The sequence below is a fragment of the Balaenoptera musculus genome, chromosome 3, assembly GCF_009873245.2.
Source record: "Balaenoptera musculus isolate JJ_BM4_2016_0621 chromosome 3, mBalMus1.pri.v3, whole genome shotgun sequence".
In the NCBI taxonomy this organism is placed as follows: domain Eukaryota; kingdom Metazoa; phylum Chordata; class Mammalia; order Artiodactyla; family Balaenopteridae; genus Balaenoptera; species Balaenoptera musculus.
Window position 1 is genome coordinate 112,484,191 of NC_045787.1, and position 23,385 is coordinate 112,507,575.

Sequence of the window (23,385 nt, forward strand, 5' to 3'; positions counted from 1 at the left end):
ATACAGAAGCATATAGAACAAATCATGCAGGACCCCTTTCTATTTTGCTTGTCTTCCATTCCATGCCTCTCCCCAGAGGTAACTGCAGTGAATAATTTAGTATGTAGCCTTTTAGTCCTTGTTTTGGGTTTATATAGACAAATAACTTTCCCCTTTTTTCTTGTTAGTACGTAATATGGTTAGTATTTAATAGTAATAGTGATACTAGATTAGTAGTTAACATTTATTAAGCACTTTCTGGTGGTTAACTACTAATCTAGTATCTGGTCTTCAAGCTTCTCTGCTTTTGTCTCTCCCTTCTTCAACATATCATTGCTCATACATGCTCTCTCTCATACACATGCACTACTCTGTTTAGCCTCTGTTATATTCTAGTATTACAGAATAAGGTCTCAGTCAGCCAGGCCTATCTGCTCTCTATCCTAGAAAATGCTCTCTTCATATCTGCCCATGTATTTTTTGTTTGTGCCCCTTGTCCTTTGAAATTTTCCTTCTCATCTCAGACAACCAAATCATGCCTTTACTTTCGGACCCAGATGGCTTATTCTATATCCTTAATGTTGCTACAACTGAAGTAAGCCTTTCTTACAGTTTGTTTAACTCATAACACGTTATACTGTGTGACCTGTTACTTAAAAACGTGCTTTCATCTTTTTGTTATATTTCTTTGGTTTATTGTAGGCAGTTTTGCTTACCTGATGAAAATTATCCTGTGTAACATTGGGAAAGATGTCCTGCATAGGGTTAGGCATATCCTTCCATACATAAGGAATATACCTTCACTTCCCTGCACCCTTCCTCCCATGGTTCCAGCATGGCAGTCTGGATAGCCACTAAGCATCTGAGCACATCTCTGACTTCCCAGTGGCAGCAGATTGAGTGGAATTTGAGTTTAGTGAAATGGGCTGTAAGTTGTTCTCTGCACTCTGTATAGTCTGGCCTTGCAAGTAGGGAGAAGTCAGTCTAATTGAAGATTGTGCAGTTCCTAGTGACAGGTGCCAAGAGGTTATGATACAGGTTTCTTGGGTGTGGTGTACAGTGTGAATAAATGCTTGCAGCTCTTAGCCCTTTTTTGATCAATTAAGCGCTTTTTAAAGGAGGAACCGTAACGCTCCATAGCTCTACATGTAACCCTTTTCTCCTAAAGAGGAGTCAGTCAGTGCTCCTATATTTTTCCTTTTCTGGATCAGCACCTAGAACAGTGCCTAGCACTTAGTAGGCTCTTAGTAAGCACATATTGAAAGAATGAATCAGTTGGCTCTTAAGATGAAATTATTTGGTATATGACTTTTTTTTTTTTTAAAGTACCATGGCTGTTCACAGTACATGGCGACAAGCAATCAATACTTATTTGTTGAATTTAACTCTATTTTATTTTACTTTATGTTTACCTGAGTTTTAACTGAGCGCATGTATTCTTTTCTGGGAAGATGCACCCCAATCCAGAATAGGCTTGATGCTAGAATTTGCTAGTATTTGTCAAAGACAGAGCTGCAGTGTTATTTGGCAATTTTAGACATAAGAAAGGAAGCATCTTTTGTTACTGACATCCTTTTTCCAAACATTACTCCTGCTATTTCACTAGCTACTCATTGTCTGCGGTTGGCTGTGTAGTGACCACAGGGGACTGTACCACTCTTATCGGTGGAGTACCACTGCATATTACTTCATCTTGTCACCATCACCAAGGGCTTCTTCAGGGTGTAGAATGGTGGTCTGCCTGGAGCAGGTTCATTAACTTAACATGCTTAAAATATCAGAGAAGGCAATAGGAATTATGAAATTATAAACTATCTTTTTTGGGATTAAACTTTGAATTTATTCTCTTTAAATCTAACATTCTTCATTTTAAAAGTAGATACTTCCCATTTTTCTGGCAGTTAAGTATGTTATAATTTATTTGAGGGTTTGGTACATCTTATGACAACTTCTAATAAAATTTGCATCTATAATAATAATGTGACTTGAGTACTACTATGACTTTTGCCCAAATCTTACAAGTCTGTGAAACATTTTAAAGAGAATAATGACCCTAGGGAAGAGCTAGATTTCTCTTAAGACTTTTGTTCAAATCAGGATAATATCATGTTCAAAACTGACACAGCACATAACCTGGATTTCAATGAAGAAAAGTACATTAGAATCAAACCTTAGATTTGGGGGCTTCTGACTGAAAGAAATAAAGGTCTAGGGGCTGTTTTTTTTTTTTTGGTGGGGGGATAATACCTAGAAAGTAGAGCACCCTACTTTGCTTTTGGTTATCATTTGGCATTGCCAGTGAATTATTTGTTCATATTATGAAGAAGGAAGTGAGTGGTCACAGGACTAAGAAAATTTCTCTTTCTAGACGTAGGTTTTTTGTTTTACTTTGTAAACCTTTTCTGCTGTTATTTAAAAGTAATATGCTTTTCAAATTATATTGATTTAAATGTATGTTAATTGCATTCATTTAAATTTTCCCCCTTTCTCTTTCAGGACTTGAACCAATGAAAGAAGCTTATGGCACTTATGAAGATAAATGTCACTCCTCCCTTTTTAATTGGAATTTTTGTCTAGGACTTGTATATGACTTTTCACTTGTGATCTGACTTTGAGTTGCAGGAGGGTTTCTGAAGATTTAAATCAAATGACGTCAATGGCCAGCTTGTTTTCTTTTACTAGTCCAGCAGTAAAGCGATTGTTGGGCTGGAAGCAAGGTGATGAAGAGGAGAAATGGGCAGAAAAGGCAGTCGATGCTTTGGTGAAAAAGCTAAAAAAGAAAAAGGGTGCCATGGAGGAACTGGAGAAAGCCTTGAGCAGTCCAGGACAGCCAAGCAAATGTGTCACTATTCCCAGATCTTTAGATGGACGCCTGCAGGTTTCTCACAGAAAAGGCTTGCCCCATGTTATATATTGTCGTGTTTGGCGCTGGCCTGATTTGCAGAGTCATCATGAGCTAAAGCCATTGGATATTTGTGAATTTCCTTTTGGATCTAAGCAAAAAGAAGTTTGTATCAACCCATACCACTATAAGAGAGTGGAGAGTCCAGGTAGGTTTTAACTCCTCTGGGAAAAATTATAAAAACTTTTCTCTTTCTGATTTGCATTTGACTGAATTTAGTAATTAAAAAGGTTATTTTAGCTTTATGTTTCCTTCTTAAAGATTTTAATCTTGGGAGGAATACTGGATTTTGAATTTAGCTTAATATATGGATGATACAGCTCCCAAGTGGCTTGTTCTAATTCATTGTTCGCTGTAAGCAGCCAGTCGTATATACACTCTGCCAGTCCTCTATTTTATCTAAAGTCTAAGTTCCATGTGTGTACTACATCCCACTCCTTTTTGTTTATTTTTTATTTATTCCAGCATTGTATTTTCCCTCTCTGCTAGACTTTTTCTGAAAGCATACAAGCATGTCATGATACAGCCCAACTTCAAATAAAAGTTAAGAATTTCTGTCTTGACCTCAAGAATATGCCCCCACCTCCAGTCTACCTTTTATAGTAGTCTCCATGTTTATTATCTCCACATTACTTTCTTCCTGTTCTTTCTTGATACCCCTCTAGTTAGTCTTTCTTCCCTACCATTTGACTTGTCAAATTCACTAATGACTGCTTTCTTACAGATAGAGGGGTCATTCATTCTCAGTCCTCATCTTACTTGCCCTCTCAACATCATTTGATACAGTTGCTCTTTTTCCCTCCCACTCAAAACTTTTTTATATTGGCTTCTGAAACACTACACTCTCCTAGTTTTCCTACCTCACTGGCTGTTTTTGCTTAGTCTCTTTGTTGGCTATTTTCCTGTTTTCACAGGAGTCAGTCCCTGGACTTTTTCTCCATCTATATTTTTCCTCTGTGTACTCTTATGTTATCACATGTCCTAAAACTGTCTATAAGCTCATGCGCACATTTTGAACTCCAGAGTCAGCTTCTCCTGACTCTGTATCCAGTCGCCTATTTAACATCTCCACCCGAATGTCTAATAAACATCAGATTTAATATGTCTAAATAGGACTTTGGATTTGTTTTTCCCACCAAGTCTTTTTTTTCCTCCAGTTTTCCCAGTTGAAGTACATGGCACTAGCATTCATGTAATTGCTCCCTAGAAGTCATCTTTTATTTCTCTCTTAGGTTCTGTGTTTGAGCTGTGAGCAAATGCTGTTTGCTGTACCTTCAGAATATATCTTGATCATATCATCTCACCATCTCTAACAGCACTACTCCAGTACAGACCATCATCATCTTTCACCTTAAGTAGTCTAATTGGTCTCTCTGTCTTTTTTCTTTCCCCCAACCCATTCTGTTTTCTATTATAGCATCCAGAGTGATCTTTAGAAAATATATATCAAATCATGTCAGTCCCTGCCCAAAACACTTTAAAGGCTTTCTGTCACACTTAGAACAGATTTCTACAAGGGCCTACATGACCTATCCTCAAACTTCCTCTGTTCCTTGGACTTGCCATACTCCTGCATCCAGGCTTTTTTCCAATGCTGTTTCCTCTACTTAGAGTACTCTCCCCCCAGGATCTTTTCATGTCACATTTTCTCATTTCATTTAGTCCTTGCTCAAATGCCCCCATCACTACTTGACTCTATTAGGTATTTATTTTTTTTATTGACTGATGTGAGAAGGACCTTCCTCTGGCTCATTCTGTACTGCATTCCCAGTGCCTAGAATAGTATTATTACCTAGAACTTAGTAGGGAGTGCTCAGTAAATATTTTTTTGTATTGAATGAATTATATAAGCTGAGATACTAGCTGGGTACATTAGTTATCTATTGCTGCATAACAAAGTACCACAAGGTAAGTGGCTTAACACATGTTAATTATCTCACAGTTTCTGTCAGTCAGGAGTCCAGGCATGGCTTAACTGGGTCCTTTGCAAGGCTGTACTCTAGGTATTGGTCAGGACTTGGGTCTTACCGGAGGCTCAACTAAGAAAGGATCTCCTTCCCAGCTCATGTGATTATTATCAGGATTCAGTTCCTTGCAGGCTGTTGGACTCTTGTCTGGTTGTTGACTGGAGGCTGCCTTCATTTGCTTGCCATGGGACCTTCTCTATAGGTAGCTCACATTCATGGCCACTTACTTCTTCAAAGCCAGTAAGAAAGGGTCTTCTTGCTAGAAGGAACATTGTATTCTTGTGGAATGTTATTGCGTACATCCTGTCACTTTTGCCATATGCTATTGGTTAGAAGCAAGTCACAGATAATATACTCAGAGGGAGGGGGATTACTCCAGGGGTAAATACCCAGAGGCAGGAATCATGGTAGCCACCTTAGTCTGCGGGCCTCCGCTGGATTTCACTGAAGATAATATAAGAGCCCAGTATGGTAAAAAAGCTATAAAAATAACATTGACTGTGGAGACTAGCAAAAAAAAAAAAAAAATAGTAGTAATGGTGCTCTCAGGGAAAGTTCATTTTAAGGGCTTTAGGGCTGCCAGGTGGTATTTGAGGTGATTCTCAATTTCTTGTTGAATCCAAGGAGAGCTGTAGCCTGAGGAATTGATGAGGAAAGGAAGATGTGAGGATTTAATAGAGAAGTGTAGTTTGGAAAGTTCCCAGGCTTGATATTTGCTAGAAGTTGTTGGAAAGAAAGTCAAGGAATTTAGTGTATTCCCCCATAGCTAGGGTGTGTCCAATAATCAGTCGATAGAAATGTCTTATTTTTGTAATCTGTTTTTCTCAGCTATGATTCATTCTGTAGAAAAGACTGGGGCTTAGGCCTGGTATGCTTAAGCAAGTTAAGCAGCTGTGGCACAGGATGGATCACTTTATAGTACCAGTATTAATAAAGTCATAATAATAGTAACAGTAATAGTAATAGTAATGAACACTTATTGAGCACTTAAGGACTAGACACTTTCCTAATCCTATGAGGTTATTCCTTCATAGGGTTAGAAAATGGTACTAACATTTTACAGCACTCTAAGTTTACCAGTAAGTTTACAGATAAGGAAACCAAAACTTAATAGGGAAGTAACTTATATAAGATCACATATAGTGGAGCCAGAAAGTATTGCAGAATGGTAAAAAAAAAAAGGATGGAAAATAGTTGGAAAGTGATAAAGAAAAGAAAAATAGAGGGCCAACCCAGGTGATCCAGCGTTTAATAGGCAGTATTGTCTACTGGTTAAGACTATGTTCTGGAACCAGACTTTCTGGATTTGAATCCTGACTTTACCAATACTATCAGTGTGACCACAGGCAAATTAATTAACCTTTCTGTGACTTTGTTTCCTCATCTGTAAAATGGGAATAATAATACGTACTTCAGGTTAGTTACGAGAATTTGGTGAGTTAATGCATGAAAAGTGCTTAGATAAAACATTAACTGGCTCAGAATAAGTTTCAAATTAAATATTCCAATAAAATAATACATTCTAGAAATCAAGCATTGGAGAAAATGGGAAGGAGAAAATTATCAAAGAAATAGTACTAGAATAGTTCCCAGAACTGAAAATTGAAAGGGCCCAGTGACTGAGTAACCAGAACAAGGGGCAGAAAAAAGACCCACACATGAAATTTTAGCATATCATGGATAAAAAGAAGATTTTGAAAGCTCTCAGAAAAGTCAGGGCACATAGAAAAGACTGAGAATGAGAATACTGGATTTCTCAATGCAGTTTTAGATTCTAGAAGAAAATGAAGCAGTGCCCCCCAAATTCAGAAAGAAAAAGTTATCTATTCTGGAATCTGTCTGCAGATAAACATAAGACAAGATATTTTCATATAGGCGAGGGCTCAAAATTTCTCTTCCTTACATCCTTCCGTAGGAAGCTAATAAAGAATGAGGTCCAGGAAATGGGATCCAACAAGAGAGAAGAGAAGGGGAGGTTCAAGGACCTCAGATTTGTAGGAGATTTAAGTAGCAGCCAGTCTAGATTATAGCAAAGGATGGAGGATCAGGGGAGAAAATGGAATCAATAGATTATTTGTTTATTTGTGGGATCTGGAAAATAATATTGATGGGAATTTGATAGATCTGTTGGACTTCTGGAAATTAGTGGTACAAACTTGAGATTAATTAAATGAAGGACCAAGGCAATAATTAACTTTAATAAAAACATTGTTCAAGGAAAAATATAATCATAATATATACTTGGCTCAGCAGTGAATTGTATTTATATAATTTGTATAACATATAAAATATAAACACTGGATATTGATTTAACCAAAATTTTTTATGTGACTTTATTGTGGGGAAGGGGAAGGGGAGTGGGATAGAATGGTTTAAGAAAGCTACTTCATTTACCATAAAAGCAAGTCTACAAATAATGTCTTGACCAACCAATAACAACAGTATAAGTATATTACTTAGTAGTGCACAAAGTGAATGTTAGAAGAAATGGCTAAGAGTTTAAATTTGTTGTCTCTGGAAGCAGTATTTGAGGAGGCTTAGAAATTGTTCTTTTTGTTTATAATCTCTTGTAGCATCTATCTTTTTAAACTATCCATGTATTATTTTTGAATGAAAATAAAATAATTTCTAAAAAAATGATGTGTATAGATAATATACAAGTAAGAGAGAAATCAGTGATTTTAGTTGTGCCTCAAAAAAAAAAAAAAGTAAAGAAATCCTTACTGGATTGAACTCCTAAGTAGTTATTTCACTAAGTCTTTCAGATTGCTAGGCAGCTACACATAGACATTCTTACTGTCTCATGTCCTACTACTGTCCAGTGGCATCTGTCCCATCATTTTGTAAGGGGAACAGCAGTTAGTAATACACCGTAGAACGAAGCGATTGTAGTCATATGTTAACTACATAATCACAACACTAATTCAGTAAAATGAAAAGAGATAAAAAAACAGTACAAATTACAGAGCTTCTGATTCCGCAGGTTCATTCTTACTTCAGGAAGGGGAAGTGTGACCCAGTTAACTTAAAAACAGATTGATTTTGTTGCTGCTGACTGATGTCAGAGTCAAAGTGAGATTTTTGGAAGTGAAATTACACTGACAAATATAGGAAAGTTATAAAAGAGATGAATTAGTACCGTAAGAGTTTAGAGAAATCAGGTTTGTTTCAATTTCCTGTAGGGAAGGGTGATCGGATATTTGTATGTGGTTGACACTTGGGTCTTTAGAGAAATTGAATGTTTGAATAAAGTGAATCTGCTAAGAAAAAGTGTATCTCTTAAAATGTTTAGGCTTTCTTGTATATATTTTCATTATGGTCGTGTTTAGAAAAATTATTTTGAATGGAAGACCTCTACCTAGGAGTTGTTACTGTTTTCAGTTGGGAAAACTTTACTGAAGAACATAAAATGCAAGATCTCTCAAAGAAAGGAAGGTAAAATGTCCAAAATTGGAAACATGGAGGCTTTCAGGGCATGTGCATAGCTGATCTCAACTTTATTCTCTAGTCTTACCTCCCAGTTCAGTGCTTAGGCCACCTGACTGTTCTTTCTTATCTTTATCCATCTCCTCCTTTACATTCTTTACACTCTCCACCACTAGCACTTCCCTGTGAAATGCTTCCAAGTCTTTAAGGTCCAATCAGGTGTTGTCTTTTCCATGGTATTTTGTTTGATTCCTTGCTAGCTGGGAATGCTCACCTCTGTTTAACTCTCAGTGCATTAAATTCTCTGTGTTATGGTTGTTTTTATCTATTTTTTAATTAAAAAAAATTTTAAAGTTATATTAATCCATTATTTTATTTCAAATTAATATTAGCTTCTTATTTCATTAAAAGCATACACAGTCTTGAATGGTAAAGAGCAAACATGCAAAGCAGTAATGTCATGGAAATAGCTACCTTGGTTGCAAACTAAGGGATGATACTTTTGTGCACATGGTTTAGGATGTGTTCCCTGTTGCATGTAGATAAAGCAAGACCAACAGCAGTAACATCTAAGGAGATGATGACATATTTACCTTTTTTTTTTTTAGATGTAGTTGATGTACAGTATTATATAAGTTTCAGGTGTACAACATGGTGATTCACAATTTTTAAAGGTTATACTCCATTTATAGTTTTTATAAAATATTGGCTATATTCCCTGTGTTGTAATTATGGTTGTTCTTAAATGTGCTTGATCTCTTATAGAACAGGAGTGATATCTTCTCTGCTTTGGATGTTCTGTCTTCTAGAGTATTTTATATAGGCTGAGTGCTTAGAGAATTTTTGGTTTAGTTATTTTGTAAATATAGATTCAAGGTTCTACAAAGCAGCCCTTCCTAAAAATAAATTGTTTTAATAGGTTTACAGTCTTCCCTGAATCCTTTGTGCCTTTCCCTTCATGTGTATATTTGTTTTAATCGTTGCTGACAGATGACTTTTGATTTTTGTCTTTCAGTCTTACCTCCAGTATTAGTGCCTCGTCATAATGAATTCAACCCACAACACAGCCTTCTGGTTCAGTTTAGAAACTTAAGCCACAATGAACCTCACATGCCACAAAATGCAACGTTTCCAGATTCTTTCCATCAGCCCAACAACACTCCTTTTCCCTTATCTCCAAATAGTCCCTACCCTCCTTCCCCTGCTAGCAGCACATATCCCAACTCCCCAGCAAGCTCTGGACCAGGAAGTCCATTTCAGCTCCCAGGTAAGAATTTATTTTATTGATACAAAAAAATAATTCCTAAGAATTAGCAGTTGTTCTAATACTGCTGATCCTCTGGGTGAACTGTTAATATGCCAAGAGCCAACTATTTTTGACTATTCTTTGGTAATTGTTTGATTTTCAGAAGAGTTTGGGATTTTATTTTGCCACGTACCGTAAGTTTAAAAAAATGTAAGTAGACCTATTTTTCACAAAATATAAGAAACAATCCTGAAATTTGTATAGAACCATAAAAGACCCCGAATAGCCAAAGCAGTTTTCAGAAAGAAGGACAAAGCAGAAGGCATCACACTCCCTGATTTCAAACTGTATTACAAAGCTGTAATAATCAAAATAATATAATATTGGCATAAAAACAGACACATAGATCATTGGAACAGAATAGAGAGTCCAGAAATAAACTCATGCAAAAATGGTCAATTATTGGGTGGGCCAAAAGGTTCGTTCAGTTTTTAACATAAGATGGCTCTAGTAGCACTTAGTTGTCTTTAACTTCAGTTGAAACAGTTTTGTTAGATTGTATTTCACAGCCGTCATATCAGTGTGCATTAAAAAAAGACTTATCGGGCTTCCCTGGTGGCGCAGTGGTTGAGAGTCCGCCTGCCAATGCAGGGGACACTGGTTCAAGCCCTGGTCTGGGAAGATCCCACATGCCGCAGAGCAACTGGGTCCGTGAGCCACAATTACTGAGCCTGCGCGTCTGGAGCCTGTGCTCCGCAACAAGAGAGGCCACGATAGTGAGAGGCCCGCGCACCGCGATGAAGAGTGGCCCCCGCTTGCCGCAACTGGAGAAAGCCCTCGCACAGAAACGAAGACCCAACACACCCAAAAAGAAATAAAGAAATAAATTAAAAAAAAATAAATTCTATCTGTAAAAAAAAAAAAAAAAAATACATCAAAATTGGTGAATTTTTGTGCAGGCATTTAATATTGAAGATGGAAGGAAAACAACATTTTCAGCATATTATGCTTTATTATTTCGAGAAAGGTAGAAATGCAGCTGCAATGCGTTGGAAATAACAAGTGTTGGTGAGGATCTGGAGATATGGGAACTCTTGTGCACTGTTGGTGGGAATGTAAATTAGTACAGCCACTTTTGAAAACAGTATGGAGTTTCCTCAAAAAATCAAAAATAGAACTACCATGTGATTCTGCAATTCTACTTCTGGATATTTATCCAAAGAAAACAAAAACACTAACTCAGAAAGATATCTACCCCCCACCCCCATGTTCATTGCAGCATTATTTACAGTAGCCATGATTTGGAAGCAACCTAAGTGTTCACTGATAGATGAATGATGGATAAAGAAGATACAATAACACACACACACACATATTCACACAGTGGAATATTATCCAGCCATAAAAAAAGAATGAAATCTTGCCATTTGTGACATGGATGAACCTTGACAGCATTATGCTAGATGAAATAAGACTGAGAAAGACAAATACTATATGGTCTCTCTCAAATAAGATATGTGGAATCTTAAAAAATAAATAAGAAACTAAGCTCACAGATACACAGGACAGATTGGTTGTTGCCAGAGGTGGTGGGGGAAGTGGATGAACTGTTTTTATTTTTTTTAGTTTAAATAAATTGAATTTTTTAAAAAAGCAAACACAATTTGGGGGAGATCAGAGATTACCCTTTAAGAATAATGACAATAAAATAAGATAGAATTTAAAAATTGCACTCCCTCCTCCCAACCCACCTTCCCTCTCTCATTGCTTGATCTTTCTCTATAGCATGTATTACAATCCAGTATAGTATATATTGTCTTTATTTACAGTCTGCCTCTCCCCAGCCTCCCCTGTCTTGACTATAAACTCCACGAAAACAGGGATTTTATAGCATCTTTTGTTTTTTGCTATATACCCAGTACCTATATCAGAGTCTAGTATGCAGTAGATCCTCAATAAATATTTGTTAAATGAATAGACAAAATTATAGCAACACATAAATACATTTACTGCTAACTATAGGTATACCCATATGTCAAGTGGTTGCCAGTGCAGCTTGAGAGATTGAAGCCAAATGGTGTTAATTTGAAAGGTTTCATAGAGAGGAGTCCTATTATACAGTAAAGGCAGCGTATAGTAAAAGCTTATCAAAGACATAAAGACAAAATGACTGTTTGATGAATGTGAAGTAAAGTAGCTAATCTGGAAACAAAATGTGGTTAGATATCAATTGACCATTTATTGGACCAAATGACTAAATCCATATATACCATCAGGCATTAAAATTAAGTTCTACCAAAACAACAGCAGCAACAAAGGAAGTAGCTATGTTTGATGTAAAGTTAAATATTTTCGTATAATTTATAATACCAAGTACCATTTATCAAGTGCCTTTTACGTAACTAATACTGTGATGAAAGATACCACATTAAATTTAATCTTCAGAACAACCAAGTGAGATAGATATTTTTCTTGTTTTACGGATGGAAAACGAAACTGGTATTAACCCCAAGAGCTTAAATACCTTGCATAAGGTTGCACAGCTGATCAGTGGGGGTTCAGGCCCAGGTTTCTCTGAGTCTAAAGTGTGTGCTTTTTTAACTTTGCTACATTGGTTGTCAAATCATTTTGTACTTCGGTAGGTTAAAATGAACCCCAGTTATCTTTAATTAGGTAACTGATGCACCGAATTGCCTGAAGAAGGATCATAAGTGGATTTTTAAAGTTGCTAAATTTTGTTAATGGCATGCCTGTCTTATGTGAGTAAATTGTGAGGTCACTGTGTCAAGAAATATTGGGATGCCTACTGTTGTAAGTAGGGTCATATGTAAATATATACTTTGTAGTTTCTCTACTGCAGTGAAATAGCAATTGATGAAGTTGTGTTTTGTTGTGTTGTGTTTCTTTGAAGAGGATTTCAGTTCCAACTGTTTAACTTGCTGTTAGGTGTTTGTTCAAAAACTAATTTTCATCCTTTGTCCTAGATTCAGTGCTGATTGTAGCTCTGTCTCAAAATACATCTTATACAAACTTTGAGGTGAAAGACAAGTTATATTCAGTATTTATAGTTATGAGACAAATAAGTATAACTGTAGCTTTTATAAAGGTTTTCAACCACAAATGTTGGAACTCAAAAGATATTCTAGTTAACTTTCAGTTTCCCAAGAGCCACTTAATAGGATTTAGCCATTTAATATGACAGAGCAACCATTTTAAGACATTGCAGAAGAATTAGACAGCTGCTGTTAGTGTTGGCAAATTTTGAAAGAGCATGGTTTTATTTTCCAGTTTTAAATAACCATACAGTATGTGATGATCTTGATAATTCAAAAATGTCTCTGTAGATATCTATCTAAACAAGGATAATCTGTGGCCTTCAGATTGACCTGCAGTAGTTGCAGTTTCTCTGAGCATATGATTCTAAGCAAATGGAGGCAAAATTCTTGACCTTGAATTCTATTTTAGTGAATTTTAGCACTGATCTTACTATCCTGGATTGGAACAAATTCATGTGGACCTGCAGTAGGTTTTTGGTAGCTAATGGGTGTGCTGTTTTTTCTCCTTTTCCCTTGCCCTAAGGTAGCATCCTACATTTTTGTGTGTCTCTGATGTTCAGTAATGAATCCTGCTGGTAATCTTAAGAATTTTCAGATGTGTTTAGATTAACTTTGAGCAGGATGAAGATTTTAACTATTCTTCTGGGACTTAATTTGTCTCATTTTATCCCTCTTAGCTGATACTCCTCCTCCTGCATATATGCCACCAGATGATCAGATGGGTCAAGATAATTCCCAGCCCATGGATACAAGCAATAATTTGATTTCTCAGATTATGCCCAGTATATCCAGCAGAGGTAAGAGAAATACAATACTTACTTTGTTGTTGTTGTTCTTTTTTTTTTTTTTTTTAACTTCTTAGCCACTTTTAACAACCACCTTTATTGAGGTACAGTAATAATTTATTTTTTTATTTTAATTTTATTTTTTATACAGCAGGTTCTTATAAGTTATCTATTTTATACATATTAGTGTATACATGTCAATCCCCATCTCCCAGTTCATCCCACCCCCCCCACCCCCCCCTCCGCTTTCCCCCCCTTGGTGTCCATACGTTTCTTCTCTACATCTGTGTCTCAATTTCTGCCCTGCAAACCGGTTCACCTGTACCATTTTTCTAGGTTCCACATACATGCATTAATATATGATATTTGTTTTTCTCTTTCTGACTTACTTCACTCTGTATGACAGTCTCTAGATCCATCCACGTCTCTACAAATGACCCAATTTCGTTCCTTTTTATGGCTGAGTAATATTCCATTGTATATATGTACCACATCTTCTTTATCCATTCGTCTGTCGATGAGCATTTAGGTTGCTTCCATGACCTGGCTATTGTAAATAGTGCTGCATTGAACACTGGGGTTCATGTGTCTTTTTGAATTATGGTTTTCTCTTGGTATATGCCCAGTAATGGAATTGCTGGGTCATATGGTAATTCTATTTTTAGTTTTTTAAGGAACCTCCATACTGTTCTCCATAGTGGCTGTACCAATTTACATTCCCACCAACAGTGCAAAAGGGTTCCCTTTTCTCCACACCCTCTCCAGCATTTGTTGTTTGTAGATTTTCTGATGAGGCCCATTCTAACTGGTGTGAGGTGATACCTCACTGTAGTTTTGATTTGCATTTCTCTAATAATTAGTGATGTTGAGCATCTTTTCATGTGCTTCTTGGCCATCTGTATGTCTTCTTTTTTTTTTCTTTTATTTTTAAAATTAAAAAAAATTTTTAACATCTTTATTGCAGTATAATTGCTTTACAATGGTGTGTTAGTTTCTGCTTTATGACAAAGTGAATCAGCTATACATATACATATATCCCCATATCCTCTCCCTCTTGTGTCTCCCTCCCTCCCTCCCTATCCCACCCACCTAGGTGGTCACAAAGCACCGAGCTGATCTCCCTGTGCTATGTGGCTGCTTCCCACTAGCTATCTATCTTACATTTGGTAGTGTATATATGTCCATGCCACTCTCTCACTCTGTCCCAGCTTACCCTTCCCCCTCCGCTTGTCCTCAAGTCCATTCTCTACGTCTGCGTCTTTATTCCTGTCCTGCCCCTAGGTTCTTCAGAACCATTTTTTTTCTTAGATTCCATATATATGTGTTAGCATACTGTATTTGTTTTTCTGTTTCTGACTTACTTCACTCTGTAGGACAGACTCTGTGTCCATCCACCTCACTACAAATAATTCAATTTCATTTCTTTTTATGGCTGAGTAATATTCCATTGTATATATGTGCCACATCTTCTTTACCCATTTATCTGTTGATGGACACTTCCATGTCCTGGCTATTGTAAACTGTGCTGCAATGAACATTGTGGCACATGACTCTTTTTGAATTATGGTTTTCTCAGTGTATATGCCCAGTAGTGGGATTGCTGGGTCATATGGTAGTTGTATTTTTAGTTTCTTAAGGAACCTCCATACTCTTCTCCATAGTGGCTGTATCAATTTACATTCCCACCAACAGTGTAGGAGGGTTCCCTTTTCTCCACACCCTCCCCAGCATTTACTGTTTGTAGATTTTCTGATGATGGCCATTCTGACTGGTGTGAGGTGATACCTCATTGTAGTTTTGATTTGCATTTCTCTAATAATTAGTGATGTTGAACATTCTTTCATGTGTTTGTTGGCAATCTGTATATCTTCTTTGGAGAAATGTCTATTTAGGTCTTCTGCCCATTTTTGGATTGGGTTTTGTTTTTTTGATATTGAGCTGTATGAGCTGCTTGTAAATTTTGGAGATTAATCCTTTGTCATTTGCTTCATTTGCAAATATTTTCTCCCATTCTGAGGGTTGTCTTTTCGTCTTGTTTACGGTTTCCTTTGCTGTGCAAAAGCTTTTAAGTTTCATTAGGTCCCATTTGTTTATTTTTGTTTTTATTTCCCTTTCTCTAGGAGGTGGGTCGAAAAGGATCTTGCTGTGATTTATGTCATAGAGTGTTCTGCCGATGTTTTCCTCTAAGAGTTTTAGTGTCTGACCTTACATTTAGGTGTTTAATCCATTTTGAGTTTATTTTTGTGTATGGTGTTAGGGAGTGTTCTAATTTCATTCTTTTACATGTAGCTGTCCAGTTTTCCCAGCACCACTTATTGAAGAGGCTGTCTTTTCTCTATTGTATATTCTTGCCTCCTTTATCAGAAATAAGGTGACCATATGTGCGTGGGTTTATCTCTGGCCCTCCTATCCTGTTCCATTGATCTATATTTCTGTTTTTGTGCCAGTACCACACTCTCTTGATTACTGTGGCTTTGTAGTATAGGCAGAAGTCAGGGAGCCTGATTCCTCCAACTCCGTTTTTCTTTCTCAAGATTGCTTTGGCTATTCGGGGTCTTTTGTGTTTCCATACAAATTGTGAAATTTTTTGTTCTAGTTCTGTGAAAAATGCCGTTGGTAGTTTGATAGGGATTGCATTGAATCTGTAGATTGCTTTGGGTAGTATAGTCATCTTCACAATGTTGATTCTTCAAGTCCAAGAACATGGTATATCTCTCCATCTGTTTGTGTCATCTTTAATATCTTTCATCAGTGTCTTATTGATTCCTTCTAGTGTATTTTTCATTTCAGTTATTGTATTGTTCATCTGTGTTTGTTTGTTCTTTAATTCTTCTAGGTCTTTGTTAAACATTTCTTGCATCTTATCAATCTTTGCCTCCATTCTTTTTCCCAGGTCCTGGATCATCTTCACTATCATTATTCTGAATTCTTTCTCTGGAAGGTTGCCTATCTCCAATTCATTTAGTTGTTTTTCTGGGGTTTTATCGTGTTCCTTCATCTGGTACAAAGTCTTCTGCCTTTTCATTTTGTCTGTCTTTCTGTGAATGTGGTTTTCCTTCCACAGGCTGCAGAATTGTAGTTCCTGCTTCTGCTATCTGCCCTCTGGTGGATGAGGCTATCTAAGAGGCTTGTAGAAGCTTCCTGATGGGAGGGACTGGTGGTGGGTAGAGCTGGGTGTTGCTCTGGTGGGCAGAGCTCAGTAACACTTTAATTTGCTTGTCTACTGATGGGTGGGGCTGGGTTCCCTCCCTGTTGGTTGTTTGGCCTGAGGTGGCCCAGCACTGGAGCCTACCTAGGTCTTTGGTGGGGCTAATGGCGGAGTCTGGGAGGGCCCACACCGAGGAGTACTTCCCAGAACTTCTGCTGCCAGTGTCTTTGTCCCCACAGTACACCACAGCCACCCCTGCCTCTGCAGGAGACCCTCCAACACTAGCAGGTAGGTCTGGTTCAGTCTCCCCTGGGGTCACTGCTCCTTCCCCTGGGTCCCGATGCACACACTACTTTGTGTGTGCCCTCCAAGAGTGGAGTCCCTGTTTCCCCCAGTCCTGTCGAAGTCCTGCAATCAAATCCCACTAGCCATCAAAGTCTGATTCTCTAGGAATTCCTCCTCCCGTTGCCGGACCCCCAGGTGGGAAGCCTGACGTGGGGCTCAGAGCCTTCACTCCAGTGGGTGGACTTCTGTAGTATAAGTGTTCTCCAGTTTGTGAGTCACCCACCCAGCAGTTATGGGATTTGATTTTATTGTGATTGCACCCCTCCTACCATCTCATTGCGGCTCCTCCTTTGTCTTTGGATGTGGGGTATCTTTTTTGGTGAGTTCCAGTGCCTTCCTGTCAGTGATTGTTCAGCAGTTAGTTGTGATTCCGGTGCTCTCGCAAGAGGGGGTGAGCTCATGTCCTTCTACTCCGCCATCTTGAACCAGTAATAATTTATATACCATAAAATTTATCCATTTTAAGTGTATGATTCGATGATTTTTAGTAAATGTATAAAGTTTTACACCATCACCACAATCTAGTTTTGGAACATTTTCATAACCCTTTAAAAATATCCCTTGTGCCTATTTGCAGTCTATCCCCTCCTATCCCCAGCTCCAGGAACCTTCTAATCTGTTTTCTGTACCTGTAGATTTGCCTTTTCCGAACTTTTCATATAAATAGAATCACAAAATGCGTTGTTTTCAAGATTCATCCATGTTGCACCATGTATCAATAATGTTCTTTTTTATTGCTGAACAGTATTTTATTGTATGGATATACCACATTTTGTTTACCCATTTATCTGTTGATGGACATTTGAATTGTTTCTAGTTTTTGGCTAGCATGAACATGCTGTAATCAACATTTGCAGATAGGTCTTTGTTTTTATTTTTCTGTATCACAGGGTAAATTTAAGTATTTAAGAGAAACTACCAAATTACTGTAAAGTGACAGCACCATTTTACATTTTTACCAGTACCATATGAGGGTTCTAGTTTCTCCATATACTCCTATCGCTTGTTATTGTTTATCTTTTTGATTATAGTTATTCTGATGGGTGTAAAGTGGTGTCTCATTTGTTTTAATTTGTATTTCCCTAATGAGTAATGATTTTGAACATTTTTAATGTACCTAGCCATTCATGTATCTTCTTTGGCTTATTTAAATCTTTTGCCTTATTTTTATAATTGGGTTGTTTGTCTTATTGTTGAGTTGTAAGAGTGCTGTATATATTTTGGATAGAAGTCCTTTGTTTGTCTTATTATTGAGTTTTAAGAGTTCTGTATATATTTTGGATAGAAGTCCTTTATCAGATATGTGATTTGCAAATATTTTCTCTCAATCTGTGGATTGTCTTTTCATTTTCTTAATGGTGTCTTTTGAAGCACAAAAGTTTTTAATTTTGATGAAGTTATCAATTTTTTTATGGATTATGCTTTTGGTGTTACATCCAAAAAATCTTTGTCTATCCCAAGGTCGTAAAAATTATTCTCCTGTGTTTTCTCCTAGAAGTTCTTTAGCTCTTATATTTAGGTCTATGATTCATTTTGAGTTAAGGTTTTTGTATGTTAACGTTCTAAATTCATCATTGTGGAAGTAGATATCCAGTTAGTTCTAGCACTGTTTGTTGAAAAGAGTATCATTTCTCCACTGAATTGTCTTGGCATCTTTTTCAGAAATCAGTTGACTATAAATTTAAGAGTTTATTTCAGGACTCTCAATTTTGTTCATTGATCTGTATGTCTATACCTCACCGTCTTGATTACTAAAGTTTTATAGTAAGTTTTGAAAACAAGAAGTGTTAGTCCTCCAACTTTGTTCTTCTTTTTAAAAATTGTTTGACAATTCTGCATTCTTTGCATATTTTCATATCATTTTAGTATCAGTTTGTCAATTTCTGTCTGCCGCCAAAACTCTTCCTTGGACTTTGATAGCGGTCACATTGAATCTTTAAATCAACTTGGGGAGATTTGCTGTCCTCTTCTAGTACACAGACATGGAATGTCTCTCTTTTCTTTTCCTTTTAAATTTATTGCTAAGTGAGTGGAAGAATTTTTTAATTTCGAGTTTGGATTCTTCACTGGTAGATAGAAATAAAATTGATTGGATGAAGGCAGTCAAAAGGCACATACTTCCAGTTATAAGATAAATAAGTACTAGGGATATAACGTACAACATGATAAATGTAGTTAACACTGCTGTATGTTATATACGAAGTTGTTAAGAGAGTAAATCCTAAGAGTTCTCATCACAAGGAAAAAGTTTTTTTCTGTTTCTTTAATTTTGTGTCTGTATGAGATGATGGGTGTTCACTAAATTTACTGTGATAATTGTTTCATGATGTATTTAAGACAAATCATTATGCTGTATACCTTAAACTTATACAGTGCCATATGTCAGTTGTATCTCAGTAAAACTGTATGAAAAAGACTTAAAAAAAGACTTGCGTCACCTGCATCTTTAATTGCTTTGCCAGTTTGAGCTGTAATTTTAGACATAATTTTTGCTACAAAGATTTAAAATATAAGAGCATTTTAACCACTCTAAAATTTAGAAATAGGAACTTGAGACAAATTAGATTTTTCTAATGGAAATACTCTGAGCCTAAAGCCCTAAAGGAGAGTAAGGAAACCAGTTAACTTTAATTTAAATAATCAGGTCTTAAGTAGTGAATGAACCAAGTTCTTTTGTTAAATAACAACTGTATTAAATCCCTGAAAGGTTAGTTTCAAAATGGCATTAATGCAGTGGTTTCAGGTCTAATTAATGAAATAAATTTCTATTGATCACTATAAAAAAAAATTTTTTTTTAATTAAAAAAATACAGTTGATTTTTGTATATTAATCTTGTAACCTGCAACCTTGCTGAATTCATTTATTAGTTCTAGTGGTAGGTTTTTTGTGTGTGCATATGTGGATTCCTTAAGGTCTTTTAAATATAGGAGCATGTCATCCATGAATAAAGAACAGTATTTTTTTTTTACTGTCCAATCTGAATGCGTTTAACTGCCCCTTCTCTCTTATTATTAAAGCGCATATATGAAAAACCTATAGCTATCATAATTAATGATAAAAAACTGAATTACTTTCCACCTATAATTGGGAGTAAGACAATGATGTCGGCTTTTATTACTTCTGTTCAGTATTGTTCTAGAGAGTCTAGCCAGCAAACTGTTAGTTCTCTTCTATTACTAGATTGAGAATTTTTACCATGAATGAATGTTGGATTTTGTCAAAAGCTTTTTCTGCATCTACTGAGATGATCATGTGAGTTTTTTGTTCTTTTTTTCTAGTAATAAGGTGTATTACATGAACTGATTTTCTGATGTTAAACCAACCTTGTATTCCTAGGATAAAACCCATGTGGTCATGGTGTATAATCCTTTTTTATATATTGCTTGGTTAGGTTTACTAATATTTTGTTGAGTATTTTTGCTTGTATATTCATGAGGGATATTGGTCTGTAATTTTCTTGTGATGTCTTTGTTTGGTATTGCTGTCAGGTAATAATGGCCTCACAGAATGAGTTGGGAAGTGTTCCCTCCTATTTTTGGAAGAGGTTTTGAAGTATTAGTATTATTTCTTCTTTAAATATGTGATAGAATTTACCAGTGAAGCCATTTTGGCTTGGACTTCTATTTGTGGGATGATTTTAAATAATTGATTCAGTTTCTTTAGTTATTATATTGGTCTATTCAGAGTTTGTTTTTTCTTGAGTCAATTTTGGTAATTTGTGTCTTTCTGGGAATTTATCCATTTCATCTAAATTATCTAATTTGGCATAAAGTTTTTTGTAGTATCCTTTATAATCTTTCTAATTTCTGTAGGAGTTGGTAGTGATGTATTACTTCCTGATTTTGGTAGTTTGTGTCATGTTCTTTTTTTCTTGTTGGTTTAGTTAAGGGATTGTCAATTTTGTTTATCTTTTGAACGACAACTTTTCCCTCTTCCATTGAATTCCACTCTAATCTTTATTTCCTTCATTCTTCTTGCTTTGAAGAATGCAAGTTTACTTTTAGTTTACTTTTCTTTTTATAGTTTCTGAATCTTACATTATTAATTTGAGTTGTTTCTTTTCTAATATGGGTGTTAAAAACTATTTATTTCCCTCTAATCACACCTTTAACTGCATCCTATAAATTTTTATTTTTGTTTGTTTTTATTTTTATTCATTTTTGTTTGTTTTTATTTTTATTCAGTTAAAAATATTTTAAAATTTCCCTTGTGGTTTCTTCTTTGACCCATGGATTATTTAGTAGCATGTTAATCAATTTCCAAATATTTCAAGATTTCCCAAATTTCTTTTTGTTGTTGATTCCTAATTTAATTCTGTTGTGTGCTTTGAACATATTTAGTATGATTTCAGTTCTTTAAATTTGTTGAGACTTGTTTTATGCTTGTTTTTGTATAGCCTGTGACCTAAAAATGGTTTCTGGATTATTAAAGAATTGTTAAGAAGAAGAAGAATATATGACAGGTAGTATGTGGCCTGCAAAACCTAAGGTATTTGCATCCCACTTGGTCATGGTGTATAATCCTTTTTATATGTTGCTGGATTTGCCCATTTGGGTGGGCAGAAAAGGTTTGCCAACCCTTGGCAAAACATATAGTCTCTTTTAGACAATACTCCATGTGCCTTTGAAAAAATTGTATATTCTGATGTCGTAGGGTGTCATAGGATCTCTGGATTTCAGTTAGATGAAGCTGGTCAGTAGTGTTCAGATCTTCTGTATCCTTGCTTATTTTCTTTCTAATTGTTCTATCAATTATTGAGAGTGGGAGATTGAAGTCCCCAGCTACTACTGTTGAATTATTTATTTCCACTTTTAGTTCTGTTAGTTTTTGCTTCTTGTACTTTGGGGGCTCTGTTGTGAACAATTCAGTAGCATTAAGTACATCCACAGTATTCTGCAAACCATCACTCCTATCCATTTTCAGAACTTTTTCATCATTTCAAATAGAACTCTGTACCTATTAAATAATGACTCCCCATTCCCCCTCACCTTACCCCCTTGGTAACTACCATTCTATAATTTACATTAGGATTCATTTTTTCTATTAACATTCTTTGGGTTGTAACAAATGAATAATGACATGTAGCCATCGTTATAGTATCATATAGAATAGTTTCACTGCCCTAAAAATCCTCTGTGCTCTGCCTGTTCATCCCTCCCTCTCTCCTAACCCCTGGCAACCACTGATCTTTTTATTGTCTCCATAGTTTGCCTTTTCCAGATGTCTTGTAATTGGAATCTTACAGTATGTAGCCTTTTCAGATTGGCTTCTTCACTTAGTAATATACATTTAAGTCCCCCACCAACCATGTCTTTTCATGGCTTGATAGCTCATTTCTTTTTAGTGTTGAATAATATTCCATTGTCTGGTGTACCACAGTTTATTTATCCATTCACCTATTGAAGGATATCTTGGTTGCTTTCAAGTTTTAGCAGTTATGAATAAAGCTTTCTATAAACATCTCTCTGCAGTTTTTGTTTGGACATAACTTTTTGACTCCTTTAGGTAAATACTGAGGAACACATTTGCTGGATTGTATGGTAAAAGTTTGTTTAGTTTTGTAAGAGGTCAACAGACTGTCTTCCAAAGTGGCTGTACCATTTTACATTCTCACCAGCAGTGAATGAGAGTTTCTGTTGCTCCTCATCTTCACCAGTATTTGGTGTTATCAGAGCTTTGGATTTTGGTCATTCTAATGGTTGTGCAAATAGTGTCTCTTTGCAATTTTAATTTGCATTTTCCTGATGACATGTAATGTGGAGCATCTTTTTATATGTTTATTTGCCATGTGTATATCTTCTTCAGTGAGGTGTCTGTTCATGTCTTTGACCAGTTTTTCTCATTACCTTGTTCATTTTCTTGTTGAGTTTTAAGAGTTCTTTGTATATTTTGTGTAACAGTCCTTTACCAAATGTGTCTTTTGCAAATATATTCTCCCATTCTGTGGCTTGTCTTCTCATTCTTTTGACGGTGCCTTGGTGTTGTATTTAAAAAGCCATCACCATATTCAAGGTCATCTAGATATTCTCCTCTGCTATCTTCTAGAGTTTTATAGTTTTGTATCATAGGTCTGTGATCCATTTTTGAGGTAATTTTCATGAATAGTGTAAGATATTGTGTCTAGATTCATTTTTTTGCCTGTGAATGTCAATTGTTCTTATACCATTTGTTGGAAAGACTGTCTTTTATCTATTATTGGGGAAGTAACCAAGATCCTTCATCAAAGATCAGTTAACTATATTTATGTGGATCTATCTCTGGGCTCTCTATTCTGTTCCTTTGATCTCTGTTCTTTTGCCAATACCACACTGTCTTGATTCCTGTAGCTTTATAGTGAGTCTTTAAGTTGGATAGTGTTAGTCTTCCAGTTTTGTTTTTCAATATTGTGTTGGCTGTTCTGGGTCTTTTGCCTCCTTATGTAAACTTTAGGATCAGTTTATCAATATCCACAAGATGATTTGTTGGGATTTTTATTGGGATTTCGTTGACTCTCTAGATCATGTTGGGAAGAACTGACATCTTGAGAATAT

The 23,385-nt window shown here is 36.1% G+C and overlaps 1 protein-coding gene across 4 annotated transcripts in view; it reads left to right on the forward strand.

Moving 5' to 3' along the window:
* SMAD5 (SMAD family member 5) overlaps positions 1-23,385 on the forward strand; it is a 52,961-nt gene that overhangs the window by 16,637 nt on the left and 12,939 nt on the right. For all 4 annotated transcript variants that reach the window (XR_005019282.1, XM_036846791.1, XM_036846793.1 and 1 more), the window contains 3 exons: positions 2,476-3,029; positions 9,290-9,541; positions 13,254-13,373. Coding sequence is in view for 3 of the 4 variants with exons in the window: in XM_036846791.1 (XP_036702686.1) it covers positions 2,627-3,029; positions 9,290-9,541; positions 13,254-13,373 (775 nt within the window). In the remaining variant the exon portion in view is untranslated. The remainder of the gene's footprint in view (positions 1-2,475; positions 3,030-9,289; positions 9,542-13,253; positions 13,374-23,385) is intronic.